General features: G+C 42.8%; 1 protein-coding gene across 1 annotated transcript; it reads right to left on the bottom strand.

Moving 5' to 3' along the window:
- Positions 1 to 2,332: 2,332 nt before the first annotated feature.
- Positions 2,333 to 5,665, bottom strand: FABP7 (fatty acid binding protein 7). The gene is made up of 4 exons (XM_040552491.1): positions 5,483 to 5,665; positions 4,914 to 5,086; positions 4,177 to 4,278; positions 2,333 to 2,690 (listed from the first exon to the last, which is right to left on the bottom strand). Exons 1-4 carry the CDS (start codon positions 5,553 to 5,555, stop codon positions 2,640 to 2,642), a joined length of 399 nt encoding a protein of 132 aa, XP_040408425.1. The 5' UTR covers positions 5,556 to 5,665; the 3' UTR covers positions 2,333 to 2,639.
- Between the last annotated feature and the right edge of the window lie 8,203 nt (positions 5,666 to 13,868).

The raw sequence follows: 13,868 nt of genomic DNA, 5'->3' as shown, positions 1-13,868 counted from the left end.
GCCCCGGCCGGGAGGGGAGGAAAGGGGCGAGCCCGGGGTTGCCCGAGCCCGGGCAGCGTGAGGAGTTCTTGGCAGGCGTAGGGGAGGCCAGAGCGAGTCTAAGGTAGCTTTTGGAAGGAAGGTTCCTCACGGGAAAACGCTGAGTTATATTGTAAACACCAGCCCCACTGTTACGCGTTACCATAGAGGAGCTCATTGCTCAAGAATAGTTTCCTGTGGAGGACTCGGTGTCAGTTTTAGTAGCAAATTAGAGTAATTGTCATCAATCCCCAAACTGCCCCTCCATGTCCACCTGCTGAGGGTGGTTTTCTATTCGGATCTTCTTTCCAATGGCTTGCAAAGCCAGTTTTAGCAGAGCTGGAGGTCCCTTGTGTCAGTGTTTCCTTCACTTTCCCGCTCTCTCATCTGAACAGTGCCACAGGCACTTCACGAATACCACACTTCTCCGTTTTTTCTTACCCTTATTTACTTTGGCATTAATATTGTTCATCTTTAGAACAGGAAAGTACCTCACCAATAAGATTTATGATGGTTTCATATGTTACATATAGAATGCACATCTGTATGGAAAAGCCATCTTTTTTAAAAAGTGAAAGTAATGTAAAATATTCAACATTCAGGCTTTATGTGTAAACCAAGTTTTAACAGTCTCGGTGTTCTTTGTCTCATATTTAAAACTTTTTTCTTTTTTTTTCACTTCATGCCCCATAAATCACTTGTCACAAAGATGAATGCCACTAATGGAGACCCAAGTCTGTGTTCCTCAGTAATGAAGTAAAAACAGCTGTTCCCATCTCTCTGCGGAGAGGTGGCAAGGACCACAGCCAGTGTGATGAATACACACATGGGTGGATAGGCAGAGATGGGGTGAGACAAATGAAAGCTGAAACTGAGGTTTAAATGAGCAAATAAAACCAAAGGACAAAAGATGCTGCTTAAGCACATGGAGGCTGAAACAGCCCAAAACAAAAAGAATCCAGCTCCCCATACCATTGAAACAAGTTTACATTTCTCTGATGAAAAGTTAGCTCCCAGATTTTAAGTGATCAATATCCACCATTTAAAACATATTTATGATAGCTCATAATTAAGGACTGTCTTTTACATTTCTAGTGTTCCCCATAAGGAAAAAGAAAGAAAAAAAAATGATGTTCTTTTCAGGCAGCTTCTTAGTGAAAAAGTGAAGCTGACAAATTAAGGCTTGTATTGTTGTTGGCTAGATGCCACAGTTGTGTCTGAACTTTGGATGAGTGAGATAAGCTATTGAGGTTACCTTAGCCCTTAAGGAAGAAAGCTGTCTATCTAAGGAAGCAAGAAGCCACTTCCCATGATATCCAGTTGCAGATCTGAGGGGAGGCACAGTACAGGATCAGGCCTGGGAGGTTAGAAAGGGCTCCCCTCCTGCACCTCCCTCTGCAGCCACACTCCCCTAGTACTGAGCAACTGAATGCCACAGCTCCACTGTTTAAAGGCTTGCAGCTACCTACATCTCAATGTGCCACCAAGCCAGTGTGTCTGGAAACATGGGAGTTTCCAAGCATGCTCCTCCATGATGCCAGCAACTGCTTCAGTTTTCCTAAGAAGATAAAGTATAGAACAGTTTTTGCCCCACTAATCTTTTAGGGAATATTTTCCTGGAAGGTTTTAATTTAATTTTTCTACACAGTATTTTATCTTAAATTGCTCACAGTGCATTGTTAATTCCAGTACATATTTGCTATGAAACTACAGTGCAGGGAGAGGAATCTCAGAAGGTTTGTCTTGTATTGTTTTCCCTCCCACCCCTGTGGAGAAAGATGAAAGACAAGCTTTGTATGTTGGGTTCCCCCAGTCCTGCCCTTTATCTTGTCAGTCCTTTCCTCCCATCCTGTGAAACACTTCACTCTTTGAACACTGATGTACTTTAGTCTTCTGTATATTTGCAAAAACCAACAAAAATCCCCCACACCAACCAAATCAAAAACAGAGAAATAACTCCCATAACTATTAAAACAAAAACTATGGGAATCCCACAGAAATCAAAGGCTGTCTATCTGCTGACCTTAGCAGGACAACCGGATAGCAAGTTTCAAGTGAAGAGGGGAGCTGAAACTGGGTTGAACCTCTCACCTCTGCCTACACAAAAAGACAGGGGCTTTATTTAGATTTCTTCAGCAAAGCTACCTCTTCTGAATGAAGGCAGTTTTTCATTTCCCATGTATCCCACATTCCATACAGCCAATGCCCCAGGGTTTTGTACCACATGCTTTCCTACTGCTTAACTGAGAAAAAGGAACTTTTACAACTCCCTCTAAAACACTGGCATATTATCCCATAAAATGCAAAAGGAGCACAGGTTTAAAAAACGTTTTAATTTCTGTTGAATCTCCATTCCAAAACAATTCAAATATGTTCCATTTACTGTAAAAAAGAAAGGCAAGTGTTTCAGAGTTTTAATGCAAAGTTTAACCTGTTGCACTATACAGCACAAGTCTGCCAATTTGATGGCATAGTTTTGTTTTTTTTTTTTTTTAAAAAAAAACACCCCCCAAAAAATCTTTATTAATACTTCATACCAGAAATGTGCATTTAAGCTACTTTCAGTTATGGACGGTACATTAATCCATCCAGAAGTAACATCTGGACAGGGGTCAGGTAAACTACGCTTTCTCATAGTGGCGAACAGCAACCACATCACCAAAGGTAAGAGTCTGCAAGTCCAAGGAAAAGACAGCAATGTTAGATACTGGACATTTTCTGTAAAGACTTAACACATACTAAGAAGTCCATATGAGAACAACGTTGTTTTATATTGCATAATTTAAAATATCAATAATGTAAATTTTTTTATAAGTAAACAAGAGGAAAAATTTCAAAGTTATGGTTCCCATATTAATGTAACTTTATCCTTGCTACTTTCAAACCAAAGAAACACATAATACACACAATACAGCTAAAGTGAGGCTAGAAACGACTTAATTTTTCTAATTTTGTAAATGTAATTTCTTAAATTTATCATTTTAATATAAATTTAACACTTATTTTGCTAAAGTTAATCAAAATGTGCAGTCTAAAATCCAACTCCCCTATTTCTGTATTCTATACTATTCTGCATACGCATATACTTAAGGAGAATCTCATACTAAAATGCATTCTATGCACTTATATGGCTAGAACTGCCAAATATTCCAGTTACTGCAGTTATTTAAAAACACTAAGTGCTGTGTGTGAGCTTTGGAGGTATTTTGCTAATTGGAATATAGCATCTCACTGCATTCAAATTCCAAAGGAAGTGCTTTTCTGTGTATGTGCTTCTGTTTCCAAAAACAAAATGTACTTTTCCTTGAATCACTGTCACACTATGCTGCACTGACTATAAACTTTAAAAAGTTTATTATTTGTAAGTCTCCATCCACACAGATACTCTTTGAAGTATTCAGAAAATAAAGCTACCTGTTTTTCTCCAACAGCCAAATCACATAGATTAATTAAAATAGCTGAAGAGGTTTTATTTTGAAAGCTACAACTCTATGCCAAAAATAAGCATGAGTATTGTCAGTCTGGACATTAAATACAGTAACTTATACCATTTATCCATCCCATACTCCTGTTCCTGAAAAGTCAGGAAGATAATGGGAATTTAAAACAAGAACGATTTTTCTTTAGACTATTGCTGTTTTAATCAGTTTTCAACAAGATAGGAAGAATAAGCCCTTAAATGAAATATGAAAATACTATTACCTCCTGCAATACTCAAGTTATATTTTCCTACGGAAATACTTGTTCTGTGCAGTTAAACTGCATTTACATGTGCATATATAAAACATTTTTAAAGAAATCTACATTATCACTGACAACAAATCATTGCCTATATAATAACCAAGAACTTCATATATTTTGCAAATCACCGCAACTATTTACTTATTTATTTTTGCTTGTGCGTTCACATAAAGTCTAGAAAGAAAGGATACACTTGGCATATGTACAGGCTGGCCTGCCTAAAACCATTAGCAATTTTTGAATAGTCAGTAAAACTAGATGCAAAAGAAAAAATAAACATTTGAAAAATCTCTGCTAGCTTTCCCCACCAATTAGTTTTAGGTTTTGTGTGCAAGCAACACTTACCCGCAAAGTTGACAAAGTTTGAGAAAGCGATATTAGTGGTGTATGTGAATGCTCAGTGATTTTTATACTTACCATTACCATTTTGCCATCCTTTATTTCTCTAACAAAGTTTGTCTCTTTGCCATCCCACTTCTGTACGTGAACTAGCTTGTCTCCATCCAGGGTCACAACTGACTGTGAGAAATCAAAAAATACAGACACTCATTGATTTAGAGGTATTTAAGATTCTACTCGCATGTTAGAATTCTAGAATTCTCTCTAGATCCACATGCATCTACTGAAAAGATAAAGTAGTCCCAGCCATTTTAAAGCCAAGCACATGAATAATCCTTGTTTTAAGGGTGAACTCCATACAATTAGCATTTGTATCAAAGAAAGGAAAAAGTTTCCTTTGAGTTCCAGTCTCAGAGGAAACATCCTTTCAGATGTGCTTTGGGGTAACTGTTATGTTAAGCCCTCAATGACACAGGGAGAAGGCATTCCCTCATTTCAACTGGAAAAAGTAGCACCAAATGATCTTTCTATCAAAAGAAAAATGAGCACCCAACAGAATTCCTCAACACTAGGAGGTAGAAAGGGGGCTGAAGACACAGTATGTTGATTCAGACAAGACACAGTGCAAGTAGACAAGTAAGATGCAATCTTGCCTTTTTCTCCTGTCCTTCACAGTGCTACAACTAGCAGTAGCAGAGGTTACTTTTTCTTTTTTTTTTCTCCTTTGATCCCACCCTGCAAAGGATACAACCTCGGGGGGTGGGGAGGGGGGAGAAAAAAAAAAAAAAGCCACTGCAGCCCAAGAGTTCACTTACTTTGCAGTTTCTATCATCTGGGGTAGTTTCATCAAATTCCTCTCCAAGTTTAAAGCTGATTTCTGTGTTTTTGAAAGTGCTCTGAGTCCTGATCACTACTTTGTCCCCCTCGCTGCTGATAATCACAGTCGGTTTAGTCACATTTCCCACCTGCCGTGTAGCAAACCCCACTCCTAAACCCGCAAGGAAAAACAAAGATCCATCAGACATTCGTTATCCTAAAACATCCTTCCCGCCACACACCGAGGCGCACAAACCTCCTCCCCCGCTCCACAGCTTTAGATTACCAGTGAGAAATGCCACTTTTCGCCCCGATCCCGCCCGTGGACCGCGGCTGCCCCCGCCACCCGTCTCCACACGGCCGCAGCCCCGGGCCTGCCGCTGCCCCCGCTCGGTGCCACGAGGAGCCGCCGCTCGGGGGCACGGCGAGCGCCAGCAGCCCGGGGGCCCCGGCAGCGCTCGTCCTTACTTCGTGCTCGCCCTGCCGCCTCCTGCAGCCAGGGAGGGGGCTCTCCTGCATTTCGGGCTTCCCACGGCGCCCCAGACCCGGCTCTCCCGGCTCTACCTACCCAGCGCCTTCATGTACTCGTCGAAGTTGTGGCTGTCCACCAGCTTCCACGTCGCGCAGAAAGCCTCGACCATGGCGGCCGGGTGCGAGTGCTAGGGGTGCCAGGGAGCGCCGTGCCGCCCGCGCCGCCCCGCATATAAAGCCGGCGCCCGGCGGGGGGCCTGCAGGCGGGGATGGCGGCGGTCCGCCCCCGCGGGCAGGCCGGGGGCCGCGGCCCGGAGCCTCCCCGCCCCGCCGGGGGAGGGCGCTCCCCCGCCCCGCCGCCGCCGGGGCCCCCGGGAGGGCGCTGAGGGGCGGCCGCGGGCAGGCCCCGGGCGGGAAGGGGCGAGGGCCGCTGGCTGCTGGGGAGGGGAAGGGGAGCGCTGGGTGCCCAGGGTTGGGGCAGGCGGTGCCCACCCGGGGGTCTGCTGTGGGTGGAAGGGCAGAGGGATGCGCTTGGCAGGCCTGCTCACCTCAGCACCCCACAGCACCAACCATCCACGCTGTACTCCCGCTGCCAAAAAAGAAGCGGGTGCCAAATGTGAAAGACCTGGCTTGAATAAAAATGCGTTACCACAGAAACGCCTCCATTAGAAGCCTTCCCTTTAGGCCTTTCCAGCCAAGTTTGTTCAGTGTTGGCCAAGTGCAGATTCCTTTCCCCTGCCATCTTGTGCCGTTCATCCCGATGCTGCCTGAAATTGGCATTTGCTATTGTTGTGTGGAAACAGCGTCTTGCCTCCCAAACCGACACCATCTGGAAGCTAAGAATGAGCAAAGAACGAAAGGAAATTGCTTAAAACCATTTCATCTAGTAAGATTTTTTAACGCCAGAGAGTCTTTCCCTTCTTCTAGTTCTTTGAAATTCCTTGAAAGTTCATCTTCTGAGAGTTTTTCAGAAAGCAGCCCAGCGCTGTGGTTCAAGTTATGGCGTGAGCTTTTCCTGACCTATGGCTGGGATAGGTTCCAGAGTCATGAATCTAGCTCTTAGCTCTTACAGCAGTACTCAGGGATTAAGTGAAAGTGATTTCCTGTGCTTTAGGAATAAAACCTCAACAATTGTCTACCTGGTCCAGCCACACGAAATATAAATAATTGTGAATATTTTCCTAATATTTTAAAAGTAGCTTTGGACTGTCATTTGCATTTCTTTCAGGCTCTTGTGGTATGGCACCTTCTTTGGGTATAGGGCAATCGATGCTTGATTTGTCACGTTTTGACTTGGCCTCAGAAAGAATTAACCCCTCTCTGAATTAACCCCAGGGATATAATCCTAATTCCTTTTACCACACAACACATTTTTGTTAGTTTTGATAACCTAACTAAGGGTATGAACTAGTGCATCTATTCCTCTTCAACCTTCCATCTACTTACGCTGAAGTACAGACAGAGACATAGTGTTGATAGTTACGCATGCCCTCTTGCAGCTCCTCAGTTTATGTCCAACTTCCTCTTCTGACCTGTATTTCTGAGACGTTTCAACTCACGTTCAGAAACACAGGGAGAGTAAGATCATCACTTGAAATTACAGACCACCAGTTGTTGCTTGTAAGGCTGAAAGGACAGAAGTCCCTTTTCTTGGTCGAAGTTGAAAAATGCTGTCTCCTAAGTATGCACAGAATATCAACATTACCAGTGCATCTCACATCCATGTCCACTAACCTAATGCCTGTAGTCAGTCAAACCCTCTATAACCCCAGTGTAATCAGTAAACCTTGCTCCCAAAGGCCATCCAGGGTGAATGTGGGACAGCTCTAACCTTCAGCCTTTGAATAAAGGACACAAAAAATGCTTTTTGCTACCTTTCCCCTCTGTTATAGCCCTGTTTCACAGGCCCCCAGGCATTCAGAGAATGAGGGGCACAGACTCAGGTCAACTCAGTTCAACCCTTAAAAAAAATAATAATAATTTGTTCAGAAAAAAAAAAAAAAAAAAAAAAAAGACAGCACAAAATTGCCACCAGGCTCATGTGATGGAAAAGTTTGACCAACAGGTTGTCTTAGGTGGATTCCTCATAATCAATGTTGGGAGCTGCTGAGAATCTAGTCAGTGTGGCCTGTCACTAAAGGCTTAGCACTCTGTTTATGGAAAAGTAGTAAAATTAGTGCAGGTAGTGTTTGAAGTCAGGTTTATCTAGCTTTCTGCCATGTCCTGCTGTGGATCTAACACAGGAGGGCTACTCTTGCTACAACAACTCAATTAAACCTATCCTTTCAGCATCTTTGTAGTACGATAGCCATTATTACTCTGTAGAGTTTGATCAATAGTTAATGTGATATTATGTTATAAGACTTTCAGATAATTTAGAGATGACTGTATTATTCAAACATTTCTGTGTGTGGATCAGCAGACCCTGAAGCTGGAGAACATCTTTGCATGTGTCCATGTATGCAAGAAAAAGGTAGCAGTGACACCAAATCCTAACTCTCCTGATATGAAAGCAAGTGTTGGCACTCAAAGACCTTAGGTATTAAATCCCACTGAAAGCCAACATGATTCAGGGTCCTAACTCACTCAGGCATTTGGGGAATCTCATAAAAGGGACAACTTTTGAATTAAGCACATTGAAAATTATGTGTAGCAGGAAGCAGAAGAGATTTCCTAGAGAGCAGACTAGGGTATACTCAACACATTTTAACCTTGTTTGAAGCCCTGCTGTGGCTCTGTTCAGCTTTGATCTCAGCGTAATACAGAAATGACTGGATTTTAGTAGCTGCTGTGTCAGATGGAATGATGTTGCTTCAGGGCTGAGAATGATTTGAGTTTTGGTGCTGTGGAAAAATCTAATGTCAAACAGGGCAGTAGAATGTCCTTAACAAAAATTATCTCATGCATCCTTTAGCTGATTTGCTGACCCCAATAATAAAAATAAACAATAGTGCTTTTTGGTGAGTCAGAAAATTACTAACTTTAGTGATGTGCAGCTCCTTAGATATCCCAGTTTAAACAAAAGAGATAAATGCCTGATGAAGAAAATGCCTAAATATGCAGCTGCACAAGTGGTCATAGAATGGTCCTAGGTATAAAGAAGCTGTAAGAATCCAGTTTTGTGCTATGTAAGCACCACTGGAAGGGCTTTGCTGGAACAGCAGACCATATGATAGGCAAGGCTCAAGGTAATTCAGATGGGAGCAGGGAAGACATGTTTATACCACATGCCTTCTAAGAGCAAGGTGTACCTTAGGCAAAGCTTAAGGTACATGTTAGCAGGCTTCCTATTAGTGTGAAAGTTCAATTAAAATAATGCCAGGACAGGCTAACATCAGAGCACAAGTTATGTTAAGATCTGTTCCTGGTGTCTCTGGCTAATTGGTGAACACAGAGTGGTCTATGATTGTGGATTTCATTTTGATAGACTCTCTCTGAGGATACAAATTGATGCAACATGAGATTAGGAAAGACCTGGGAAGTAAATACCTGCTAATACCTCATTATGAACTGTTAAGACATTTATTCACATTAATTTAAGCTGATAGGACAGCTGGTATACAATGGTTTAAAGAGTGAGGGAAATACTACTAAATATCTCCAGGGTCTTACCTTCTTAAGGGTATTTTGGGGCTTGTCATCTGATATCTTATATTACTATATGTGCCATTCAGAGGACTCTGAAGACTGAGGCTCTCCTCAAAAAAAATTAGATGGTGCTAGAACTAGTCATCTTCCTGGCTCCCAGTTCTATCTATTGAAGATTAAGTTACTTTACCTTAGTACCATTAGGCCTTTGGTTATTTTAATATTTGCCTTTGCTTTCTTTTGTGTTTAAGCATAGAAAAGCTATTTAAAAAAACTTCAAAAGGTTAACAGAAATGTTAGGTGTCACTTACAACAGCCGCCTAGTTATTGCGAAATCAATACTAAAAAACAGCTTTCCAGACTTACAACTTCAGCATGGCTAAATGCGAGGTCATACACCAGAGGAAGAAAGAAAAGCAATCTTATAAATAAGTAACTATTTCAGGGGCAATAATGACTCTGAAAGAAACTCAGAAGGCATATGAGTAAGATGAACACAGTGAAAATAATAATGTGTATAATCAGAAGAATAGCACAAACATTTAAGCAGATTAGATGACTTGTCTTTGACTAGATGCAACTTTTTCTGGAAGATTTGTGTAGGTTTGGTGTTCAGAGCAGATCAGTGAGAATACTAGTGGAGCAGAAACACACTGCATTAAGTTTCAAGGATTCTGTATTTTAGCAAAGATAGGGAATGATTTTTATCATCATCAATCCAAACTTTACAATATTAAAGATACAGGTAATCTCTGAGTATCATACTCTCTTTCTACAGCCCTAGTATATGCCATGGAGGCTGTCTAACACTTACCAAGTGAGACTATTTGGCAATCAGTATAACCAGCCTCAAGACTTTGATATTGCATGAATCCCTCTATTTTCCATCCAGCTATGGACTGGTAGGGCTGAGTCACACCCTGCCAAAGCCAGAAGTCATCCTTCAGATAAGTCAGAGCCACATCCCTCTGACACTGTCTCCTCTGAATCAGAATCTCTTCTGTGGCACAAGCTACTTCTTTTGCAGTCCTAAACTGGCAGAGGAATCCAGAGACTGTTAATGCACTCCCAAGAAATTTGTGAATTCCACAGTCTTGATAAATAATTTTATAAATATATATTTTTAAAATAATAATAGGTTATAAATTTATGGGCCTGTTGTTAATGGAAAAAAAATGCCTGACACAAATCAGGCAGGAGTGCTTCTGAAATGTTAGCTCATGCTGGGTGACCTAGATAGAATTACACACCTCCCTTGTCAATTCATTCACAGAGTGCAGCCATATCCCTGCTTTACACATAGGTTTGTGAGCAAGTGTTGCATCATTTTTCAGTTTTCATGAGTCTAAATACGTAAACTTCCTGGAAAACAAAATTCTAAAGCAAGTTTGAGCATTGCAGGGTTAAGATAGCTCATTACTAGCTTTAAATAGGGACTAATAACAAGAGAAACTTGGATAAAATTTGTCATCCCTGATGTTGGGAGACAATCCCAGAGAAACAGAAATAAGAGTGAATCTGTACTCCAGTATGCAAAGATATGAAAATTCCAATCACTGGAAGTTGAGTCTAGAGAAAATGTTATTAAAAATAAAGTGTGTTTTAGCTGCGAAGAGGCTTAACCACCAGATCAACTTACAAACTGCCTTATTAGATATTTCATCCCTGCAAGTTATAAATTACTTTAACAGCCACTGCTATTAGACGTGATACAGGAAGCAATTCAGAGAAGTTCCATATCCTGGATTATGCAAGAAATCACATGAGGAAGTCACAATGGAAGACTTAAAAACACATCGGTAACTTGCTGAGTGTGTGTTTCTGCTTTGCCAAATCCAGACTCTGTTATAGGAGAAGATGCAGATATGCATCAAAAGGAAAACAGGCATGTAGTCCCTGCCTGCATAATCATGGGACTTACTACCTGGACTGTCCTGTAACAAATGCCAGTGGGAACATATGGATACATCCACTATTCCTTCAACATGTATACGTCCATGTATATGTATTTCAAAAGATCTCCCCCTCCATGTGGCTGATACATAACCCAGAGCTTCTACGTATGGCAAGCTCCTTAACTAATCTTGTAATAGTTAAACAAGGCTTCTAATAGCATCTTCCTCCAGACCTTTGAAACTGTCTTGAGCAGGTGGTGGGAGCTGCAGACAGCGCCGACAACATCCAGAGTCCAGAAGCCGCAAAGGGTACAGGAACATGCCAAGACAGACTCAGCTGCTCTGCTCAAAGAAGGGCCGTGGAAAAGAAAGTGGACCAGCTTTCATTCCTTTAACCTATTCCCACTGTTCTTAGTCTCCCCAGCTTGAAATATTCTCCTTCTTACGTATCAGCATTTTATCCTTCATAAATTTAGCTAGAAATTTCCACTCACAAAAGCCCACGCTGAAAACAAACAACAACAAAAAGTTACAAAGTCAAGAGTTCAAAGGCTGTCTGAAAGAAAATGCCTGAGACACACTTATTTCAGCACTTTTTTATATTGCAACACCACCTCTATTTACATGGTCACATGCTATTTTTTTTCCCTAGAGCAGCTTTCCCTCTCTCAGTGCCCAAGACAAAGGCTATTCAGGGTCTGGCTCAAGGGTCTTAGGGGTCTGTCTGATATGTAAGCTCTCTGTCCAGTACTTGCTGGGAGGAATAGCAATGAGTTGTCCTTCTACATCTCATTTTACTGTATATGAAAGCAACTGAAGAGACTGCTTTCTAATATGGGGTGTTCAAAGCACTAACAGTTGATGTTGGGCATAAGGAGGCATAAGTAGGTCTAGGAGTGAAGAACGGAGCAAGCGCTGAAGGAAGGCGGTGAGGAGGCTGATGTGGGCGTCGAATGGCGTTAGATAAGCCATTCAGACAGGGGAAAGGAATGCGCTGGGCTCGAGCAGGCGATGGGTACGTCAGGTTTCGGTGTGAGGCCGGGGAAGCTCTCGCGTGTCGGCCTGCACGCCGCGCCGGGGCCGCAAACAGCCGCGGTCTGCCCCGAGCGGGCGGGCGGGCGGCGGCGCCCTCTGCCGGCCCCACCGGAGAGCGCGGTCCCGCATCCCCGCCGGAGCCGAGCTGCTTGGCGCTGCCGCAGCTCTCCCTCTTTTTCATGTCATGGTTTTTAGCGAAGGAAGCCCAAAATCTGATATTTCTGAGGCGCGGAGAGGCGGGGTGGGGGCGTTTATGAGGACCGCCAGGGCCCGGCCGTTGGCCTGCCACGGACTCGGGCGCCATCTTGTGCTCGCAGGCCGCCTCCACTGGTGGGTCGTTTAAGAATGTGACCGAAGTGCTCAAGGTTTCTGGCAAGCATATAGATAGGAAGGTTAAACCATTCTCTCAGGGATTCGTTTCTCAGTATGCTGTATGAAAGGCATTGGACTTGCAGTCACTATATGGTAGATTCTCGTAAAGTAGTAATAAAGCACTGGTAAGGATTGTCTAAATCATTAAATGAGGTCCCTTTACATTGCAGGCTTTATATCACCAGCCAATTATATATTTTTTCCATAAACATAAGGCTTGCATTAAAAGCCAAGGACCTGGCACAGGAAGAGTGCCAGTGAAGCTAATAGCATTGTCTGCTGCCTTCAGTCCCACTTTGTAAAAGTGAACTCCCCCATCCTCTTGGGGTATGAACTGCTCCTCATGCACCTAAGCAGGGACATGAAGTGAAATGATAAAATAAAATAACAGATCTAACATTTATTGCTAATCTTTATCCAGCATAGAGCAGCTTCAAATGGGGAAGGTGAAACAGAGTTCAAAATCACTCATATATGGCGGTGTTGGCACCCTAACCCAAAGCACAGAACAGGGTTGTAAACCTGGGTAGGCTGCAAGCCAGGGTTAGACATTTGTTTTACTATAGTGTTTACAAGTTGAACATGCTTTTGGCTAGCTCAGCCCTTGGACCCTAAGTGCCTTGCCTTTGCACATGCGGTGTGAGTGAGTTTCCATGGGAGATCTGGGTCCTCAGGTCAGTGGTGACAGACACTGTACAAGGGAGTAGGTTAGAAGGGAAAACAGGAAGAAGTGCTGCACATCTGCTAGTGACAGTGCTTATGTAGCTGGAGGGTTTAGCGAGGATTATTTTCCCAATCTAATCATCATTAGAACAATATTCTCAGAGGTGCAAGATCTCTGCTGCTTGTGATCACCAAACTTTTTGCATATATAGAGACATCGAGGTACTGACTCTAATGACATGTTTGGACCCCTATCAAAAAGCTTAGTAAGTGTCTCAGATCAGCTGGACACAGTCAGTCTCTAGCCAGCCCAGTTGTTGCCTGCTTTGCACTTCACTCTCAAGTAGCTGTCTCCCAGCTGGTGCTGAGGTCGCTTAAACAACTGACTCCATCTATTTGAACAAACTACCTGGCAGACTGAGGATCCCACTAGGTGGCAGGACAGTTAAGTCCTTGTTACTTGTAGCCAAACCACTTTGGAGCTCACGACCATTGTTACCTAGTGGGCTCAGCACAGCCCAGTGGGGATCCTGGAGACCCTCCATGCTCCACAGCAGGTCTGGGGCTTATGCTCCTTCGGCACAGCAAATAAGGCCTGTGACAAACCGGTGAAGAAATCCGTGCAGAAATAAATCTCTGAGTTTTTCATTCTTCCTCACAGGTTTTATTTCACACAGAGCTCGAGCAGGGAGAAGAGAGGAATACGAAGCAGGCCTAAGCAGTTTTCTAGATCTTGAAATATTCCTCTTTGCATATATGATATGTAGAGATATTTGGTATACACAATGGTAAAGTGTGGTTTAAACCTCTTCTAGCCACTGCTGTGTTGTCATTTTTAATTAATGCAAGTGCAGTTATAATTCTTTGTATGATCTCCCCTGTATTTATTAATGTGTCATAACTGTGTAGCCTCTCACTATTTGAGAGTGA

This window comes from Cygnus olor, chromosome 3 (assembly GCF_009769625.2).
Source record: "Cygnus olor isolate bCygOlo1 chromosome 3, bCygOlo1.pri.v2, whole genome shotgun sequence".
NCBI lineage: Eukaryota > Metazoa > Chordata > Aves > Anseriformes > Anatidae > Cygnus > Cygnus olor.
This window is presented reverse-complemented; position numbering and strand designations above follow the sequence as displayed.

Excerpts from the sequence above, each read along its gene's own strand:
- FABP7 (XM_040552491.1), bottom strand. The coding sequence starts at position 5,555 with ATGGTCGAGGCTTTCTGCGCGACGTGGAAGCTGGTGGACAGCCACAAC. Across the intron at positions 4,279-4,913 it reads CAGATGATAGAAACTGCAAA|TCAGTTGTGACCCTGGATGG; the intron begins GTAAGTGAACTC and ends GATTTCTCACAG. Across the intron at positions 2,691-4,176 it reads AGGATGGCAAAATGGTAATG|ACTCTTACCTTTGGTGATGT; the intron begins GTAAGTATAAAA and ends TTGGACTTGCAG.